This window comes from Polypterus senegalus, chromosome 17 (genome assembly GCF_016835505.1).
Source record: "Polypterus senegalus isolate Bchr_013 chromosome 17, ASM1683550v1, whole genome shotgun sequence".
Classification (NCBI taxonomy): Eukaryota; Metazoa; Chordata; class Cladistia; order Polypteriformes; family Polypteridae; genus Polypterus; species Polypterus senegalus.
In genome coordinates, this window is record NC_053170.1 from 59,378,441 (window position 1) to 59,399,893 (window position 21,453).

The following is a 21,453-nucleotide window of genomic DNA, read 5'->3' on the forward strand; positions in this document are numbered from 1 at the left end:
GAGCTATGGTTGTGACTGAAAGAACCAGATAGAGGTTAAAAGCAGCATAAATGAGTTTTCTTCTCAGAGTGTCCAGGCCCAGCTTTAGAGATAGGATGAGAAGTGCAGACATTCAGAAGGAGCTCAAGGTAGAGCTGCTGCTTCTCCTTCAATGAAAAGAGCAAGTTGTGGTTGTTTGGGCACCTGATTAGGATGCATCATGGATACCTACCCACAGCATGTCCAACTTGGGGAGAACTCAGGGCAGTCCCAAGACATGCTGCAGAGATTACTTCTCTCAGTTGGCCAGGGAACACCTCAGTATCCCCCTGGAGGAGGTGATGGGGAAAGAGAATGTCTGGGCTTCATTGCTTAGAAAGCTGTCCCCACAACCCAGACCCAGAATAGAAGGATATTATGGATGGATAGATATTGTCTAAAACATCTTAAAAAAAAAAAAAAAAAAAACTTTTTTTCTAGGTCAAATCCTGCAGCTCCCTAATGCAAACTTATGAGCATTTGATTTACGTGTTTTGCTAAATGATCTGCAGGTTCTAACCTATGCTTGTTCATAAAATTCACCTATAAACATTATTATAATAAAGACAGTATACCCCTTAAAGATATGACACAAAGAGACATCTTTTATAAATTATTTTAGAAAATAAAACGCGTTCCAATGGGAATTTATGAAACAAAAATTGAATTTCAAAGACAATGTTTGTAAACAGTGAAAGCTAATCACTTACCGAAGGCTCCTTTTCTCTGTTAGGCTCAGTGGAATTGTCTGCAACATACGGTTCCTGTCATTCATTGGCAGATTTCGCAAATTGTTTATAAGAAGATTTCTTTTTTCTTTGGGAGAGGAGATTGCAAAAATTGTATTATGAACAGAACAAAATGGTCAGTATAACATCGATACAAACAATACCACACAAAATTCCACATAACACATCCACATAATCCATTTCAGAAAAATGGGGCACCCAGTCAAGAGACAGCACTAGATAGAGTTCTAGTCTCTCATACACAACTCTATGCTCACACATACAGGACATTTAGGAATCACCCATCAACATAACAAAAATGTCTTTGGAAATGTGGATGGAAAACTCAAGAGCACCCAGAAAATTCCCATGAAAACACAAAGATGTCTACCAAATGTACTACTAAATTAGAAATTTGCATTAATACAAGTCACTATTTGCTTTGTGTCTTTTGCTTGGCATTTTTATATGAATCTGCTTTATGAAAAACATCCATTTGATATATTTCCCTTTAGTGCAAATTTTTGATATGTTTTCCCTTTAGTCATATTGGAACTAAAATGCTGTCTAAGCCAACCAAACCAACTCTGCAAATCCATAACTGAAACTCAAACCACAGATTAAAGTTCAAAATGTTAAGCCTAAAGGTAGGAACAAGCTTAAGTGATTGTCTGTTTCTCTCTGCTCACATCTTGCCTATAAATGTTTGATTTTGCAAATGCTTTCTGAAAGAAATTAGGAATATTCAACATTTCTAGAAAAGATAAGGAATGTTGCCCTCACAGTTGTCAGAAGTAACTACAATATTAAAATTTAAAGACAAACTCACCCTCCTCATCTTGCCCCTCTGGGTCCTTTTCAACTCCATATCCACGGATACTGGGCCGCGAACATCTGGCCATGCCGTTGATGGAGGGACGACTGCGTCTCCGGCGTAACTTTAAGGTGCGGTTGCAATACTGAGATATTATTGCACCTCGGCAGCGACCTGCGATGAAAAAGTTCAAAATTTACACTTCAACAGGATAAAGTGAAAATTACTTGTAAGTTGTACTCAAAATATTAAAAATCTGCTATCTTTGTTCACATAATTGGGGACTTGTTGGTTTTCTTGTGCAAAACCAATAGGTTTCAATTTACTACACTATTAGGAAAATTCCAACTGCAAGAAATGCAGTTCATAAAATATGAACTAGAACTATAGACACATATATATATACATATATATACACACACATATATATATACATATATATACACACATATATATATATATACATATATATACACATATATATATATACATATATATATATACATATATACATATACATATATATATATATATATATATATATATATATATATATATATATACACATATATATATATATATACATATATATATATATATATATATATATATAAAATCTATCAAAAAAATGTATTTATTTATATCTACAGTAGACCCCTGCGAAGATGCGGTTCAGGGTTCGCAGCTGAAGTCGTTCGCGCATTTTTTCTTAGAACCTAACTAATAATTGTTGGCGGAAACTGCAAATATCCTCCGCAATTTTTTACGGCTTTTTTCGTGGCAATACTGCACTGTAGAGAGAACAAGAAGCAACCGTATAGGAAACCGTGGCTTGGGATGGTGAAAGTAGCCGATCTGAGAGCGTACTCTACTAGAATTTGAAACTGTAACTCCCAGTAGACACTACAGTGGCTCCAATTGGTCCTACTGAGGGTGCAGGGGCTGTTGGGGTCAAAGGATGTCAGCGTGGCTTTTAAAAGGGAGCCAGTGACCAAAAGAAAAAAAAAAGTTTTTGTAATTTGTGTTTCAAGCTCCTGTCTCTCTGCCTGCCTTCTGTTGGTTATCTGTACTTATTCGTTTTGTCCTGGATCGTTTCATGGTTGGGGTCTGGATTGTCTGCCTGTGTACATGAGGACTGTAAATGGATTCATTGCTATCCTGCGAAGAAAGGAGTGCTCCTGAACCTGTCCACCTGTCTTCACCATTTCAGGAACTACTGGTAAGACTATCTTTAAATTTCCATTCAACATGCGGATCTCTAGACTATCTATCTTCATCATTACATTTCATCCGTTGCCGTTTTTCATGGACTTTACTGTGTGTGTTTTGTTGGTGCTTTGTAGTATTTAATGTATAATCGCTGAAAGGGAAGCAGGGGTGGTATTGTTGTTTTCATTTCATTCTTTATTTGCTGTTTGATTACCAGTTTGCTTTGTTTTTGTCTCTCTTTGCGAGTGTGTGCAGGTCGGGTCAAGGCTGGGTGCATCTCTGGAATCTCCACCATAAAAATAAATAAATCACCGTCTTCTTGACGGTATGAATCTTAGTGGCACTGGACCGCTCCAGCGTTATTCATTTCTCCTTGCTGCTGATTGACTTCTGTCCTGTGATGCATCTCCAGCTAAGTGTTCTTGTGTTTTTCCGTTTTGTTCTTCTTAATCCTTAAACCACCGCAACCGGCTATAGCCGTTTCCCAGTGTCATTTGCCAGCACATAGGAGCCAATCATATTTGGCGACGAACATTCATTGACCGCCACAACCAGCTATTGTCCGTTCCCAGTGCAATTTACCAGCATGGCGGAGCTGATCACTCAGTGCTGTACATTCGGTGATTAGCTAGCTCATGACCACTGCTGGCCCCTGCAGCACTGCAGCCTCACTGTCTCTGGGATTGAGCAGCTGCATTAGACTAGCCTGCCAGCATCAGCGTTTACTTCTGTGTGCTTGCATGCAGCCAGTTCAAGCGCAGTTGGCTCGATGATTGACTGAGTTTCATCAATGGCGTCAGTTGCACCTTGTACATATTGTTACAGTAGTTTTTTTGAAAATAGTTTTTACAGTTTATTGGCAGTGTGTAAAATGATCAGTGTTGCAGAAATTGTGATGCTCTTTGCACGAAAAAAGTGTTCCATTAAAATTTCACTTTTTCTTTGTGAATTGTGACGTTCACTTAAAAAGTGCAGCAAAAAAGTATCCCTTTTATTTTTTCTCCCGCTGCTAATAGGCAAGCACATTAGCACAAGGAAACCTAGGAGAGAGACACCCGGAGTAGTTCCTTTCAATTACCTGACATCTCTATACAGTACACCCCCAAAATTTGCAGGGGTTACGTTCCAAGAGCACCCGTGAATTGTGAAAAACCGCTACTTTTGGATGTGGTTAAAAAATGCCTTTTAAATGCTTATTATTATAGTTTAAACCCTAAATACAGTATGCCTCCAAAGCACTTTAATTTCATTGCAAACTCAGCTTAATACATGAAAACATTACCGAAAAAATTACCTTAATAAATTACCTAAAAGCAGAATGTAAAGGTATACTGTACAGTACTGTACTGCTATGTCTCCCGTGGTACTGGAATATAAAATAACGACGTTACCGCTATACGCTTTATAATTCATGCAAGCATGTTTTCTTTGGTAAGCGCTGCCGTTTTGTTTGTTATAAGTAAGAGTAAATACATAATAACAATTTAATTAAAATACAGTAAAATGTATGGGTACTCACCAATGATGAGTGGTATTGATGATGATGATAATGAAGTAGCTGTGCAATACGATGCAGAGGATTTAAAACTCCTCGGGTGGTGCCTCTTCTTCAAGCGTTTCAGGAGGGGTCGTATCTTTGGACGGGTCTTCTTCTGGTGGGGTTTTCATGTTGGCTTTTCTTTATAGGTTTCAGAAACATTGTGATGGGAAGTTGCCACATTGTCTCCTGTAGCGAACTGCTGGTACAATTTCCGTGCTTTCTCATGTTACCATCCAAGGGGATGTTCTTCTTCCTGCAGTCGGTGATCCACAAAGCCAAGGCAGATTCCATCCTGACGATACTTTTATTCCTTACGGCCGTTACCTTTTTGGCACTATCACAACAAAGTACAGATACAGTACTCCAAATCGCTGCTTTGTTCTTCTTTATGTAGCGTGCTGTGCTTTCATTAATGCCATAGTGGCACGCTACTGCAGCATAACTTTTTAGTTCCCGGAGCAAATCCAGTAATTCAACCCTTCTCCTGGAGTGTTTTAAACTTCTTCTGGCGCTTAGGCTCAGTGCCAGAAGCCTTAGAAAGTGCAGGGCGATTCGGCGACATCTTGTGCGTAAGAATAACAAAATGAATACAATAACAAAATGGAAAACACGAGGACACTAAGCTGGAGATGAGTCACAGGGCAGCAGTCAATCACCAGCAAGGAGAAATGAATAACGGTCTCGGATTGGCTATTTTCACCATCCCAAACCGTGTTTCCCTCAGCAGTTGCTTCCTGTTCTCAGCAGAAGACAAATCAGATCCACTGCAGGGACTGTTGGGAGTTGCAGTTTCAAATTCTATTGGCTACTTTTACCATCCCAAGACGCAGTTCTCTCTACAGCACAGTATTGCCACGAAAAAAGCCATAAAAAATTGCGGAGGATATTTGCACTTTCCGCTAACTATTAATAGTTAGGTTCTAAGGAAAAATCTGCGAACGATTAAGTCCGCGAATCCTAAACCGCGACTTCGCAGGGGTCTACTGTATTTGAAATTTTTTTTCTAACAATTTCAATAGTTTCTAGGACCCTGGGCTTTTTACAGCACAGGCTTACAGAGCTAGATATATATTGTGAACGATAGGGCGCCTCGCTCCCTTGAACCCCTGTCCACGACTCCAGACACCAGGTAAAAGTCCTCAAGTTGACTTTATTTTCTTGCCACAGTGTACAAAGCACACTCTCCTCCACAATACTCATTAACAACAATAATAAACCAATAAACCAATCCTCCAGCTCCCAGAGCGTTGCCACCCTTCCACCCAGCTCAGCTCGTTGTCTGGGAGTTCCCATAGTCCTTTATAATCCCTGACCCGGAAGTGTTTCTGCCCAATAGTCCACAAGTCCCTTTCCCTTCCGGGTCAGGGTAAATCGTCCCTTTCTTCAACCCGAAGTCCGCCGCTCTTCCTGTGACGAACCTCCGGGTCACAGGGCACGAAGAAGCCCTCGGTCCTCCCTGCAGCTCCCTCCTGTGGCCCCCACGGCATCCAGCAGGGCTTTGCATAAAACTCCAATGTCCATGATGCCCTGCTGGTCTTCTGGGGACCTCCTCGCTGCAAGGAGGGCTCCACCTGGCGGCTTGGGGGTATTGGCCGGGATAAATGGCCGGCCATCCATTACAGCATTCCCCCAGCGACGAATTATTATTCGAGCGCCTGCCCCGAGAGGAAGTCTTCCTCCAAGAGGACGTCCTGGTTGAGCCTTGATTAAAACGAACATCTTGGTCCCTGGAGAACCTAGGGGGAATATTATTCCAAATTGACCTCTTGTCCCCCTCTCTCCAAGGACAGTTCCGCCAAATATGGCCCAACCTTGGCACCGTAACACTGCCTCTGTCCTCCTGGTATTCTTCCCCTACGGGACTGAAAACAATAAGGAACTGTTAGGTCCGCCCCTTTTGCTGGGAGAGAAACCCCTGCGCCTCTAAAAGGTGCTTTCACTCTCTCTGCTTCTTTTCCTTTCTTGTCAGGAGACCCTCGCTTCATTATCGGGATCTCCTGCTTAATCTGGGGCTTGTCCACAGTCTGAGTCTCTCTATTAAAGAGAGACCCTTTACTGTTTGCACCCCTTTACTTTTATAAATTACCGGCGGCGGCGTCTTCAGGGCTGCCTCGCTCCGGGAGTCAGCACTGTCTAGCTGCCCCGGATCGATTAGCCCTTCCGCCGACCACTTTCGGTTAATGTACCGACCTCTTTGTAGGGTGCGCCGTGTATTGGCACCCGCTACTTATTAAACGCGGGCCCGGATCACACAGCGTCCCTCTATTATATACGATACGGGTCTCGCTTACCTGTATCGCGATCATTCATTACGGGAGGCTCCTCACCAAATCGCCGCACGTAGGCCCTCACCTTCTCCAACGGCTCTCTGGCTGCCGCTCCCAAATCCCCGACGATCTTTTCAATGGTCGTCAGGACCTGTAAGATACTCGCTACGGGCTCGATTAGTTTTTCGAGCTCCCGTAAGTCAATATAATTATTTATTTCGACCGGCAGAACACTCACTTCCTCGTTTGTGTTACCTGCCGACCGGGAGCCAATGAGCACGCCCGCTTCAGGCACGTGCTCTGGCGGATCTCGCGGAGGCTTCTGGGATTTGGAGTTCTCGGAGGGTCGAGTTGCCTTCTTCGCGAACTGCGGTCTGCCTTTAATATTTTTCGACATCCCGATCAGCTACTTCCCGACCCTCCTTACCTTCTTGTGGTTTGAGCGATGCCTCGCCGCCTCCCCTTCCCTTCGGAAAGACCAAGTCCGCTTCTTCGGGCTTGAAGGTGCAAACAGCAGGACGGAGCTCCTCCTTCCCAGACTGCACGGGTTTGCTACCGTGTCCTGTCGGCTGCCATCATGCGGAAGTCGATTTCTAGGTGCTCTGGCCGACAAGAGAAGGCCGCCGCCTCGGGCAGTCTCCTTTTCCCCTCGGAGCCTCCAGGTGGTCATCTCCAAGGTACATGCACGGGACAAGGTGAGAAACAATAAAAGGATTTTAAAGTCGCTCCCGCACGCACCTTAGAGGGATCGTTGCTTCCTGGAGGTTTCTCCGACTTGTAAGGCCTCTCCTTAACTCCTCCCGAAGGCCGGCCATTGCACCACGGCACTCCGCTGGCGTTGTCGCTTGTTTGCCCTTCTTCTTTCCCATTTTGGACTCGGTTTTTCGGTTTTGGCGATGCTGTGGTGATTCCTGATTCCGCAGTCTCTCGGGTTCGCTTTCCACAGAAATTTTGATTCAGGTCCTCTGCAAACCACGCTAGAGTATCCTGCCGCTACGCCACTGTGAACGATAGCCTCGCCCCTTGAACCCCTGTCCACGACTCCAGACACCAGGTAAAAGTCCTCAAGTTGACTTTATTTTCTTGCCACAGTGTACAAAGCACACTCTCCTCCACAATACTCATTAACAACAATAATAATAACCAATAAACCAATCCTCCAGCTCCCAGACGCGCTGCCACCCTTCCACCCAGCTCAGCTCGTTGTCTGGGAGTTCTCATAGTCCTTTATAATCCCTGACCCGGAAGTGTTTCTGCCCAATAGTCCACAAGTCCTTTCCCTTCCGGGTCAGGGTAAATCGTCCCTTTCTTCAACCCGAAGTCCATCGCTCTTCCTGTGACGAACCTCCGGGTCACAGGGCACTAAGAAGCCCTCGGTCCTCCCTGCAGCTCCCTCCTGTGGCCCCACGGCATCCAGCAGGGCTTTGCATAAAACTCCAATGTCCATGATGCCCTGCTGGTCTTCTGGGGACCTCCTCGCTGCAAGGAGGGCTCCATCTGGCGGCTTGGGGGTATTGGCCGGGATAAATGGCCGCCATCCATATACACACAAACACATATACAGATACTCACCAATGGTTCGACTTGGCATGGATGACAAAACTCTTAAAGTGGCATCAGAGAAATGGTCACAAATCACCATGGCACCCTTTTCAATGTCTTCCTGAACATTGTCTCTTGAGGTGGAACATGCCAAGAAAGTGTGGCTATCTAGCAAGTATAGTAAATAAACAAACCAGTCAAACACACAAGCATTTCTTCTTCTTTGAACTTTCAAAATGCATCTTTATTATAATTTTTGTTGATGTCTACTTTATGTGTGTTCAGGTTGATAAGAACTCAAAAAAGGAAACCAAACTTTTCCATATACTACAAATAGTACACCCTTAGCAGTAATAGACATCAACAGCATGCCCTAACACTAGAATTACCAAACCTTATGAAAAAACTCGTAATCCTGGCCCACCTTAAATCCCTTCACACCTCTTCGTCAGCATCTTTTCTGTTGTAAAATGTGTCGATCAACACAAGCAGCAAGCAGCCTGCTATCCCAGCCCCCCGCCGCAGTTCAATTCGCAAAGAAGGTGAGGTGCCTGGAGTTGTATAGGGTAGATAATATATCATCATTTGGAATACATACATTTCATGTGTGTCAAGTGTCTGCAACAATCATATCGTTAAAACAGAAATGTTTTTCATGTTTTATTAATAATTGACAAAATGAGGACACGAAAATGTAGAGCTTCCACCTGCAGCTAAAGTCACTTCAGTACACATGTACTTTGCCAGCAGGCCCGTGTCATTCAAACACAGGAAGCTCTACAGGCTACTTGTGACTTTACACTGTAGGAAGATAAGCAAATAAATCAAGGTAAATAACATTCGATCTGGCTTTTATATAAAAACATATAAATATTTTTTTTTAATGTAAAGACCATCACAAAACATTATAACAAACAGGGCTTTGCACAATACGTTGGCAAGCTCTGTAAGCCCTGCTTTTTTTCTTTGAAGAAAACGTGTGAGCCAGACTGAATGGCAGAATGACACCCAACCTGTTGCTGCATCCAAACGGTGCCATCTTTCGCCTTTACGCCTGGTGCAGCTGCGTTGTTCTTATGTGTGAGTGGACATTTCTTGCAGGGAGGTCTTCTGTTCTCTTTCTGAGTTCACCTCTGTTATAGCAAGTCTTTATTTGAAAACTAACAGTGTCAAATCAGCGGGAGTGTGAATGAGACTGAGAGAATAAAACTGAATTAAAAAAAATAAAATAAAATAAAGCTAACTTTTACAAGTACCATAAATTTACACCGGCAGTTACAGACTCAAATAAAATGCATGATTTTATTCTGCAGTATAATAGTAAGAATAAGAGCAACTCACTACTCAAAACAGAGGCATCTGGGATTGAACCGTGAATGTCTTGATTATGAGTCTGTAGTTCTTACCGCTACACCACCAAAGCGGTCATATTAGGTGCATGTCAATGTCGCAACCTAACACAAGTTCTTTTTCTGCAGTTATATTCTTGAATAAAAGCACACTTGTTTTGTATGTATTCCAAATTACGATATATTATTTATCCTCTACAACTCCAGCACTTCACTCCAAGATAAACACTGAGCACTGAGAACCTTCTTTGTGAATTGAACTGCGTCGGTGGGCGGGGGGATAGGATAGCAGGCTGCTTGCTGCTTGTGTGATCAACACATTTACAACAAAAAAGATGCTGAAGGAGAGGTGTAAAGGGATTTAAGGTGGGCTGGGATTACAAGTTTTTTCTTAGGGTTTGGTTATTCTAGTGTTAAACCAACCACTAGCACTCACCTTGCCTGTTAACTAGCTCTTCCATTTCTGTGGCATCCAAGTTGCCTTCAATCAGGCTTTGACTCTGTTCCTGAATCAGGTGGCTGAAGGAATCATGTACAATGTTTTCATCATATGGAGAAAAGTCTGGTGTACACAGGATATGGGTGCTGCATAGAATGTAGATAAAATCATCATGCAGATAGACAGAAGGCATATCTTGTTTGTACATACTGAAGCAAAAAAAAAACTACAGATTCTCCAGTCAAAGAGACAGTTTGTCTTTAGTCAGTGAAATTACTTAAACTGCACCTGACAAATGTGAATAATCAATAAACACTATAAATGCACCAGTCAAGATTTGTGAGGCCAGTTCCAATCAGTGGTATTTTTAATTGGAAATCTAATTTCTGATTTTATGCTCATAGGCGGCATGGTTCGCTTCCCGGGTCTTCCCTGCGTGGAGTTTGCAAGTTCTCCCCGTGTCTGCGTGGGTTTCCTCCGAGTGCTCCAGTTTCCTCCCACAGTCCAAAGGCAAGGTGTGTATGTGTGCGCCCTATGGTGGGCTGGCACCCTGCCCAGGGTTTGTTTCCTGCCTTACGCCCTATGTTGGCTGGGATTGGCTCCAGCAGACCCCCGTGACCCTGTAGTTAGAATATAGCGGTTTGGATAATGGATGGATGGATTTTACGCTCACTTCAGTGTGTCACATGAAAAATGCAAGCACAACCCTTAAACATTAGGATTCTGAAGTTCAGTTCTTTTTTTTTTTTAAATAACCGCCAGGCGTAGTTGACAGTTAAAGCATAATTTATATAACACACAAAATTATTTACATTACAGAAAAAAACATAAAACATACAGAAATTCTCCACTCACCTCAATGTTTGAACCACTCTTCTTTTTGACGGTCAAAGTAATGGCAGGACAAGATCAGCCCAAACTTTGTTATAAGCTACAGATCTGAGATCTTTCTGGGAAATTCTCAGGCAGTCCAAAGCCAGCCGAGAGACATAATCCCTCCAGCATCTCTTGACTCTGCCACAGGGTCTCCTCCCAGTAGGATGTGCCTGGAGCAGCTCTAGGGGAGGTTGCCTAGAGAGCATCCTAACACAATTTTCCAAGCCACCTCAACTGATTCCTCTAAATCCAGAAAGTTAACTCTGATTCGCTGAGCTTCTCACTCTATCACGGAGTGTCAGCCCAGCCACCATGCAAAGAAACCTCATTTCTACTTCATGTACTCAGGATTCTTTTGGTCATTACATACCCGTTAATGATCTATACTAATAAAAGGCAAAGCCCTCACTGACTCACTCACTCACTCACTCATCACTAATTCTCCAACTTCCCGTGTAGGTAGAAGGCTGAAATTTGGCAGGCTCATTCCTTACAGCTTACTTACAAAAGTTGGGCAGGTTTCATTTCCAAATTCTACGCATAATGGTCATAACTGGAACCTAGTTTTTCATCCATATACAATAATAGACTTCTGCTCGATGCCCGTGGGAGACGGAGTTACGCCTCCCACGTAATTTAGCGCCTGCCCATATAAGGCCGTCCGTCAGCGGCAATCCAATAGAAACACTGCCGCTAAATATTCACGGGTGAAGGACTGTGTTTATGCAGAGGAAGATGAGATGGTCAGGGTGGTGTTTGGCACAAACTCAGCGAAACTGCGAGAGAAACTTTTAAGTGCTGGGTCTTAGCTAACATTAAATACAGCCGTGGGGTAGAAAAAGTCAATGTCACGCTAAAGGAAGACAGTGTAAAAAAAAAAACCCGTGCATGCAGTGTGTCACGTCTCAGATAAAGAGGAAGACGAGCTGTTTACTGATGCAGTAAGAAACAACCACACATCGTGGCGCAATGGTAGAGGCTTCGCCTCTAGCGCCGATGTCTGAGGTTCGATTCCCAAGAGGGGGTGCACTGAGTATGTACGCACGCTTCCCGATTTATTTTACCCTCGCATCCCCTGTATGTATGAAAAAATATGCGGTTAACGCAGAAAGACAGATCACCAATTGAAGCTTTATGAATAATGAATACTTTATTCGCCATCAATGATTGTTTTGGTAAAGCCATACTCAGTGTATTCATTAGATGAACGATAAAAAAGTACAAACCGGATTCCAAAAAAGTTGGGACACTATACAAATCGTGAATAAAAACTGAATGCAATGATGTGGAGGTGCCAATTTCTAATATTTTATTCAGAATAGAACATAAATCACGGAACAAAAGTTTAAACTGAGAAAATGTATCATTTTAAGGGAAAAATATGTTGATTCAGAATATCATGGTGTCAACAAATCCCAAAAAAGTTGGGACAAGGCCATTTTCACCACTGTGTGGCATCTCCCCTTCTTCTTACAACACTCAACAGACATCTGGGGACCAAGGAGACCAGTTTCTCAAGTTTAGAAATAGGAATGCTCTCCCATTCTTGTCTAATACAGGCCTCTAACTGTTCAATCATCTTGGGCCTTCTTTGTCGCACCTTCCTCTTTATCATGCGCCAAATGTTCTCTATAGGTGAAAGATCTGGGCTGCAGACTGGCCATTTCAGTACCCGGATCCTTCTCCTACGCAGCCATGATGTTGTGATTGATCCAGAATGTGGTCTGGCATTATCTTGTTGAAAAATGTAGGGTCTTCCCTGAAAGAGATGACGTCTGGATGGAAGCATATGTTGTTCTAGAACCTGAATATATTTTTCTGCATTGATGGTGCCTTTCCAGACATGCAAGCTGCCCATGCCACACACACTCATGCAACCCCATACCATCAGAGATGCAGGCTTCTGAACTGAGCGCTGATAACAACTTGGGTTGTCCTTGTCCTCTTTGGTCCGGATGACATGGCGTCCCAGATTTCCAAAAGAACTTGAATGTGACTCGCCTGACCACAGAACAGTCTTCCATTTTGCCACACTCCATTTTAAATGATCCCTGGCCCAGTGAAACGCCTGAGCTTGTGGATCTTGCTTAGAAATGGCTTCTTCTTTGCACTGTAGAGTTTCAGCTGGCAACGGCGGATGGCACGGTGGATTGTGTTCACTGACAATGGTTTCTGGAAGTATTCCTGAGCCCATTCTGTGATTTCCTTTACAGTAGCATTCCTGTTTGTGGTGCAGTGTCGATTAAGGGCCCGGAGATCACGGGCATCCAGTATGGTTTTACGGACTTGACCCTTACGCACAGAGATTGTTCCAGATTCTCTGAATCTTCGGATGATGTTATGCACAGTTGATGATGATAGATGCAAAGTCTTTGCAATTTTTCGCTGGGTAACACCTTTCTGATATTGCTCCACTATCTTTCTGTGCAACATTGTGGGAATTGGTGATCCTCTACCCATCTTGGCTTCTGAGAGACACTGCCACTCTGAGAAGCTCTTTTTATACCCAATCATGTTGCCAATTGACCTAATTAGTGTTAATTGGTCTTCCAGCTCTTCGTTATGCTCAAATTTACTTTTTCCAGCCTCTTATTGCTACTTGTCCCAACTTTTTGGGATTTGTTGACACCGTGAAATTTTGAATCAGCATATTTTTCCTTTAAAATGATACATTTACTCGGATTAAGCTTTCGATCTGTCATCTACGTTCTATTACAAATAAAATATTGACATTTGCCATCTCCACATCATTGCATTCAGTTTTTATTCACAATTTGTTTAGTGTCCCAACTTTGTTGGAATCCGGTTTGTAAGAGCGAGGGGATTGTGACTTATTGAGGCACGCAGGTGAAACCACAATAGCACGCGGGCTCGAGCGGCCGGTGCACGCGTCAACTCGATCTGAATTGCGCGATCACATTCGAAAAAATATATCTTTTCAAGTTCTATTTAGTCGGCACAAATATCTTTGGTTGGAATGTAAGGCGAATTTACTCTTTACATTTGTATGGTGAAGAAAAATTTATGCAATGATGCCTACATTTAACTTACATTCCTACCAAAGATATTTCCGTCAACTAAATAAAAATTCCTTCTATTTAAAATTTAAATAGAACTTGAACAGATACCATAGTTCATAATATCCATGCAGACTTGCACGTAAGAGCGGGAGTCACCTGTTTTAACAAACAGCATATTGCACTGATACAAAATAGCCTGCCCATTTAATTATTTAGGAATGGATAAATAAATTAAGATTTTGTACAAATAATGTTTTCATTTTCTTCCTTGATGGATTCTGGCACCCCAGCAACAGTTGCTCGCAGTCCCGCCGCTCCCTATACGCAGAGTACGCAGTCTGCGTAGGGCGCCAACTCCCAGAGGGGCACCATCCCAGCTGCTCAAAAAAATCATTTTTATATATTATAATAATAAATTAATATTAATAATATACATATACAAATAAACTAAAATATAAACGTATATATTGCATTTTACGGTGAACACAGAGTAGGCTAAGCACATGTGATGACGCGCCCGGCGCGCCCTCACCTTTGTTACGGCTGCCTATTTGGCCAAAAATGATAATAATTGAACAATATGCCTGGTCCTGGAAAGAGACATCAACAGTCCGGCGCCGACAAAAATGAAAGAAAAAAAAAGCCCAAGATGAAGCCCGTGCATCACTTTCAGGTATGTTCATAATCCTGTGAAACGACGTTAATAATGTGTTTTAATATCGGTAATAATTTCACGACTAACGTATGTTTCATAATATGAATACAAGCAGATCTAAATAAACAAAATGACTTAAAATGCATTATTTTAAACACAGAGGCAATTCTGATTATTGATTTATAATGACCATATGGTGTCATTAAGTAGGTGTTTTTTTTATTATTTTATTTTTACTTCCGTAATATTTGGGGGAGGGGGCACAAAAGTAAATTTCTGCTTAGGGCACCCATTTGGCCAGCAGCTGCCCTGGTTGCTCGCACCCCAAAGAGTGTGTGTGTATATATATATATATATCTATACTAATAAAAGGCAAAGCCCTCACTCACTCACTCACTCACTCATCACTAATTCTCCAACTTCCCGTGTGGGTGGAAGGCTGAAATTTGGCAGGTTCATTCCTTACAGCTTCCTTACAAAAGTTGGGCAGGTTTCATTTCGAAATTCTACGCGTAATGGTCATAAATGGAAGCTGTTTTTCTCCATTTACTGTAATGGAGATGAGCTTGAACGGCGTGGGGGTGGAGTTTCGTGTGACATCATCACGCCTCCCACGTAATCACGCAGTACATAGAAAACCAGGAAGAGGCCCCAAAAGCGCTGAAGAAAACATGCATTATATAATTGAGAAGGCAGCGAAACAATAAGAAGGAGTGACATATACAACCATATTCATGAGTTCTGCTACTTCGGAAACAAAGCACGATGTAAACCTACATTTTAAATTAAGTTCATAGACAGGCTGCCGCTGGCGTTTGTAATTTAGTGCCTGCCCATATAAGGCCGTCCGTCAGCGGCAATCCAATAGCCTTATGCAGGGGAAGATGAGATGGTCAGCGTGGTGTTTGGCACAAACTCAGCGAAACTGCGAGAGAAAGTTTTAAGTGCCAGGACTAAGGTAACATTAAATACAGCCATGGACATAGCACGAGATGGCACCAGCACAGTTGGGAACCTTCGATGCATGTACACCGAGCGGCTCACGTGAACTGACGCAGTGCACAGCCAAAAAGCAACAGTTCCAAAGAGCGTTGAACAAAAATCGAATTACACAATTGAAAAGGCAGCAAAAAATATGAAGCGTCTGATACATACAAGCATATTCATAAATCCAGCTACTGCGGAAACAAAGCACACGTTGGAAAAAGTCAATGTCCCGCTAAAGTGAAGTGTGTCAGGTCTCAGATAAAGAAGAAGACGAGCTGTTTATTGATTCAGTAAGAAACGAATCGATGAATGAAACCTGTCATCTTTACAACGATTGACAAACACGGAATGTAACTTGAACACAACACATCCTACAAATACGAACCTGATTGAAAGAAATAATGATAATCAAATCCTTGATGACAGCAACACTCAGTAACACTCACAAAACAAATACTCTATATTGACAGTCATGTTACGTTATTTTTAAAATGTTCCCTTTTCTTTTTCATAGCTTTTTTAACACACTACTTCTCCGCTGCGATACGGGTATATATATTAGAATGCGCCGATCCGATATTCTGTATCGGTCCGATCCTGACCTAAATTACTGGATCGGAAATCGGGAAGCAATAAAAAATGTAATTTGATCCTTTAAAAATTACGGAAAATAATTACCGCATGCATAACGTGATTTGGGACATGCATCACGTGATAAGAGTTTCTGTTGCGTGTGAGACTTGCCGACATGTCAGCAGTTTGGAGTTACTTCCGACTCAAAGAAGAAAAAGCCAAGACTGCCGAATGTAATTTATGCAATACAAGTGTTTCGCGGGGTGGTAGCCTTTGATGGTGATATTTGTGTTGAGGTATATAAAATGTATCTGGACATTTTTTGAAAGCATTAATTTTTGTTTTCTGTTTAAAAAAAGACTCAATGACTGTATCGGATTTGTGACGTATCGGCAGATATCCAAATTCACAATATCGGTATCGGTATCGGACATAAAAAAGTGGTATCGTGCCATGTCTAATATATATATGTATATATATATCCCGATCTACATACTCGAATAATGGATACTTTATTCGCCATCAATGATTGTTTTGGTAAAGCCATACTTAGTGTATTCATTAGATGAACGGTAAAAAAGTAAGAGCGAGGGGAGGATGACTCATTAAGGCATGCAGGCTGTAGTGCGCGTCAACTCTATCTGAATTGCACAATCACATTTGAAAAAATATATCTTTTCAAGTTCTATTTAGTCCATATGTGTCAAACTCAAGGGCCACGGGCCACATCCGGCCCGGCGTAATTATATCCGGCCCGCAAGATCATTTTATATACTGTATTATTGTTATTAATGGCCCAGGTATATGAAGCGCTGGTAACACAATAAACTACAGATCCCATAATGCAGCGCTTCAGCTGCCTTGCCGAACACTTACCGTGTTAATCAAGTCTAGCTTATGATGCTGCAAGTTATTGCGAAGCTAGCTCACACGATGCTGAAGAGAAAAGTTGATTCTGAAAATAGAGCCTTTAAAACCGATGGGAGGCTGAGTATATGTTTACTGAACCCGTGTGTCTCATTTGTGGAGCTAATGTGGCTGTAATTACAGAATTTAATCTAAGACGGCACTATGAGACAAAACATCAGGGTAACCTGAAAGACCTGAATGCAATGCAGAAGATACAGAAAGCAGAAGAATTAAATAAGAATCTGACACTTCAGCGGACGTTTTTACCCGTGCACAATCACAAAGTGATTTCAAGTGAAGCTGCTTTTATGGGAGACACAAATGCACCAGTGCAACTTGCCCCACTTTCCCTGTTGCCAAGTAATGTTGAACCAAGTCGTCACTACGGTGTTCCCAAACGCACTTTGCTGATAAACTGAGCGCACTGAGTTTGCACGGCGCTTTGGTGACTTTGAAGAACAAAAAAAGTCCGTCTACATGCGGCTCGAACCTTTTGCATGTTTGGTAGCACATATCTGTGTGAGAAGCTCTTCTCAGTGATAAAGACTAACAAAACAGCACACAGGAGTCGCCTCACTGATGAGCACCTGCAATCCATCCTGAGAATCTCCACAACACAGAACCTCACACCAAACATAAACGAACTTGTTGCCAAAAAAGAGCCAGGGTCCAGCTCTAAAATGACATATGAGCAAAGACAACTGAATGATTTGATTTGTTATTGCTGAAAGGAACACATTTTATTTATATTTCCAGGTTTTGTTATGCAGCATGTTCATATTTGAATTTGTATAATTTTGACAGGATATATTTTTATGGAGAGCAAAATCTTTTGGGATATTTAAAATCTAAGTTTATTTTTATATAAAATTACATAAGAGTAAAGAAATTTGAATGTTTGTTCTTTTAACGCTTACTTTATTTCTAACTTGTATAATTTAGACAGGATATATTTTTATGGAGGCAAAATATTATAAGTTGTTTAAGGTTTGAGTTGATTTATTCAGGAATAATATTCCTGTCTGTTGTTACCATTCCTACCAAAGATATTTCTGTCGACTAAATAAAAATTCCTTCTATTTAAAATTTAAATAGAACTTGAACAAATACGATAGTTCATAATATCCACGCAGACTTGCACTTAAGAGCGGGAGTTATCCGTTTTAACAAGCAGCGTATTGCACTGAAATAGCTGTGTGTGTATATATGTAGATATGTATGTATATGTATATATATGTTTATATAAGTGTGAGTGTATGTATATATATATATGTATTTGTGTGTATATATGTGTGTGTATGTATATGTATGTTTATATATATATATATATATATATATATATATATATATATATATATGTATATGACAGCAACACTCATCACTCACAACAGTGACAAAACAATTACATTGACAATCATGTTACATTATTTTCAAAATGTTTCCTTTTCTTTTTCATTATTTCTTTAACACACTACTCCGCTGCGAAGCGCGGGTATTTTGCTAGTCACAAATAAGGGCAAGGATGTAGATTAACTTGTAAACCAAGAGTTTTCTCACTTCAAAACCACAGACTAGTATAGCAGATGTAGAATAGCTGCCACTGCTCCAAACACGTGGTGATCTCATGAAAAAGATCCTGAGATGCTTGAATTCCTCCACTGAGGGCAGTTGTTCCAGTATCAACGAAAATGAGCAATCCACTTTTTTTCTGAAAAGAAGCATGTCCTCAGACTGGGAGGTGCTAATCACATATCCTGTTCATGAAAACCACAAACAGGAGTGGTCATGAAAGACAAAGCAGGTATTGCCCATTTTACTAGGCTTTAGTGGCACACAAGGCCTGTTAAGAAAGGAGATTTAACAGTGATGCAGAAAATGAACTGAACTATAGCTTATACCAACAGTTTGCTCGGCACTGTACATCATCTGATAACAAAGTTGTAAATCACAGTTGAGTTGATACCTTTGCAGAGGTTCCCTCACACAAGAAGGTGCCCAAAAAGACATTTATTTGTTGCTTGTGGCAAAATTACACAGGTATAAGCAGGCACTGATTTTATAAATTGAAGTGACCTGAATCCAGTTACCAAAGGTTACACCTTCCTTCACAACTATTAAGGATCCAAAAAGCAAGCAATACACTCTCTTGTGGGAAGCAGAAAGCTGATAATTTCTGCTCTTTAGGGAACCAGGAAGAGGACAATCTACTCCTGGGGGTGAAAAACCAGCCACTCTCTTTCCACTCTCTCTTTCTTAAAGTGAGTGTGCTTCAGTTACCTTTACATAAACCTAATAACTGGAAATCCCCCTCTACAGAGAAAGGTAAGGAACATATAGTGGAGACATACAAAATTCAGTTAACTATTGGCATTGCCAAAAGGCAACACTGAAAATTAACTTTGTGATTAGATCAAACTGGAATCTTTCCTACAGTGACAAGACATAACCTTAATGCAGTCCAACACTGGCAGTTAACAAATTCGATTTAGGGCCAAATATTCAGACACAGCTCTCACTGGATTCATATAGAGAATGAATAGCATGGAAGAGCAGTCCTGTTAACCCATTTTCCTTCAGCAACTCCAACAACAAAAGCCAAAGGTAATGGTCATACGGTATTTTTCAAATCTACAAAACAACATAGATGAACAGAATAACAGGTTTTAGCAGCACTAACAAAATTAGAAAGGTTTCTGCAATAACCAATAGGCATCTAAACATGACTAAGAATATGTCAAGGGAATTTACCAACAGAGCATTGAAGGAACACCTTACAAGTTACAGACTGTCCAAGTAATGACTGTGTGTCCGAAAGAGTAAAACAGGTTTAGATATACATAGGGCTGGGTAATATAGCTCAAAATTCAAATCACGATATTTTTAAACCAAATGTCAATATACATCGATATTTTTTCCTTATCTAATTTTACTTAAAAAGAATTTACGCAGTTGTATTGTTCTTGTATTTATTTGAATCTAATTGCACAGTAATAACTTTATATGATTTACCTTATAATAGCACAGGCATAAACAAAACATACACATTATCACAAGAAATGCATAGTAACATCTTAAACATATGCATCAAGGTTTTATATATGTACTCACTAACCTTCTTAATAACTTGAGGATAAATATTATCTGGTCTTGGTGATTTGTTTGACTTCAGCCTATTTAATCTGAGCAGTACTTCCCCCTCTACAATTTCCAAAGAGCTCAGGACCTTCTTAGAAGTCCTTTATACCGCTGGGAGGTCATCCACTTCCTCACATATGAAGACCTCAGAAAAATCCTAGTTTAGAGCATCCCCTATTTTATTGTCCTGTATTTTCGAATTCCCCTTTACTATTCCTGATGCACTTCACCTCCTCCTTGACTGTTTTACTACTAAAAAAATGAAACAATATCTTTGGGTCATCTTTTGCCTTAGTCTGCTATATTCATCTCTAACTACATTTTAGCCTCCCTAATATCCTTCTTAGTATTGTCATACACCCTAAGATTCACAATGGAGTTATTAGTCTATATTGTATGGCTGTTTATCCCTTTACAGCTTCTTTTTCAACTCTTAATTAACTCACTTCTGATTTTTTTTTTAATTTGCCAATAATTCCAAATTTCAGGGCTGTCTTTCTTTGAATGCTCAGGCATAAAAAGGGCACTATAGAAACTGGCAAAAGCGCAAACAAAATGAGACAATACAATTCTTCTGTAGGACTGTAATTCCCCTTACACAGCAAGCTTTCGATGGGGAGAACATTTTCAATTTACCTATGCTATTCTATAAAATGTGACAATGTGTGTGAGCACATTTAAAGTGTAGTAGATATGGGAGGAGAGCAAAGTGTTTTTCCACCACAACACACTTTACTTACTGGGAAGGCTCCTTGGGTTCAGGAAGATCAATGCTGAATCGGACACTGTGAGCCATTGCCGATTCAATACTTCAGGAACAATCTCTTGAAGCTTCACCTGAACAGAAGGCTAGTACTTTACTGCGGATGCTGGACCCTTTGCAAAACTCATACTGCTGGTTTCCTAAGGTGAAAGCACAAAAGAAAGCACATCAGATACTTTATCTCTGCTACACGGAGTACGGAGACTGTCACAATACAGCTGGAAATTTGATTAGTACATATATATTTGGCAAGTTACAGAGTTGCCAAACAAAACAATATAAATGAATAAAAACAAGTCACATACACTTCAAACACAGAAAAAACCATAATACATTTTTTAAACTTTGCAGCTGCTTGCTCATTTAGCCATTCTCCAATTTCTAATGCCATACAGTAAATGAGTCAAAGAGGTGTGGAAAGTGTTTCACTGCTTTGCTTGCACTCTAACCAGATTATCAGAGAAGATGCTCAACTGGTGGTCAAGTACATTTCCATAACAGATTTCATACAATGGCCTCTTACAATAGCATCTTTGGCTATTTATTACCTTTGTACTGAGATGTATTTGAATGGTTTTCTCTGCAATGTTTCTGGAGCGGTTATGCATTTTTTATAGTGTGTTAAATAT

At 41.0% G+C, this 21,453-nt stretch overlaps 1 protein-coding gene across 2 annotated transcripts in view; it reads right to left on the reverse strand.

Annotated features, from left to right (window-relative positions):
• tmc6b (transmembrane channel-like 6b) overlaps positions 1 to 21,453 on the reverse strand; it is a 139,758-nt gene that overhangs the window by 97,046 nt on the left and 21,259 nt on the right. For both annotated transcript variants that reach the window (XM_039739535.1, XM_039739536.1), the window contains exons 2-6: positions 20,802 to 20,964; positions 9,904 to 10,052; positions 8,149 to 8,286; positions 1,576 to 1,734; positions 729 to 834 (exon numbers count right to left, since the gene is read on the reverse strand). In XM_039739535.1, coding sequence (XP_039595469.1) covers positions 729 to 834; positions 1,576 to 1,734; positions 8,149 to 8,286; positions 9,904 to 10,052; positions 20,802 to 20,857 — 608 coding nt within the window. In that variant the 5' untranslated portion in view covers positions 20,858 to 20,964. The remainder of the gene's footprint in view (positions 1 to 728; positions 835 to 1,575; positions 1,735 to 8,148; positions 8,287 to 9,903; positions 10,053 to 20,801; positions 20,965 to 21,453) is intronic.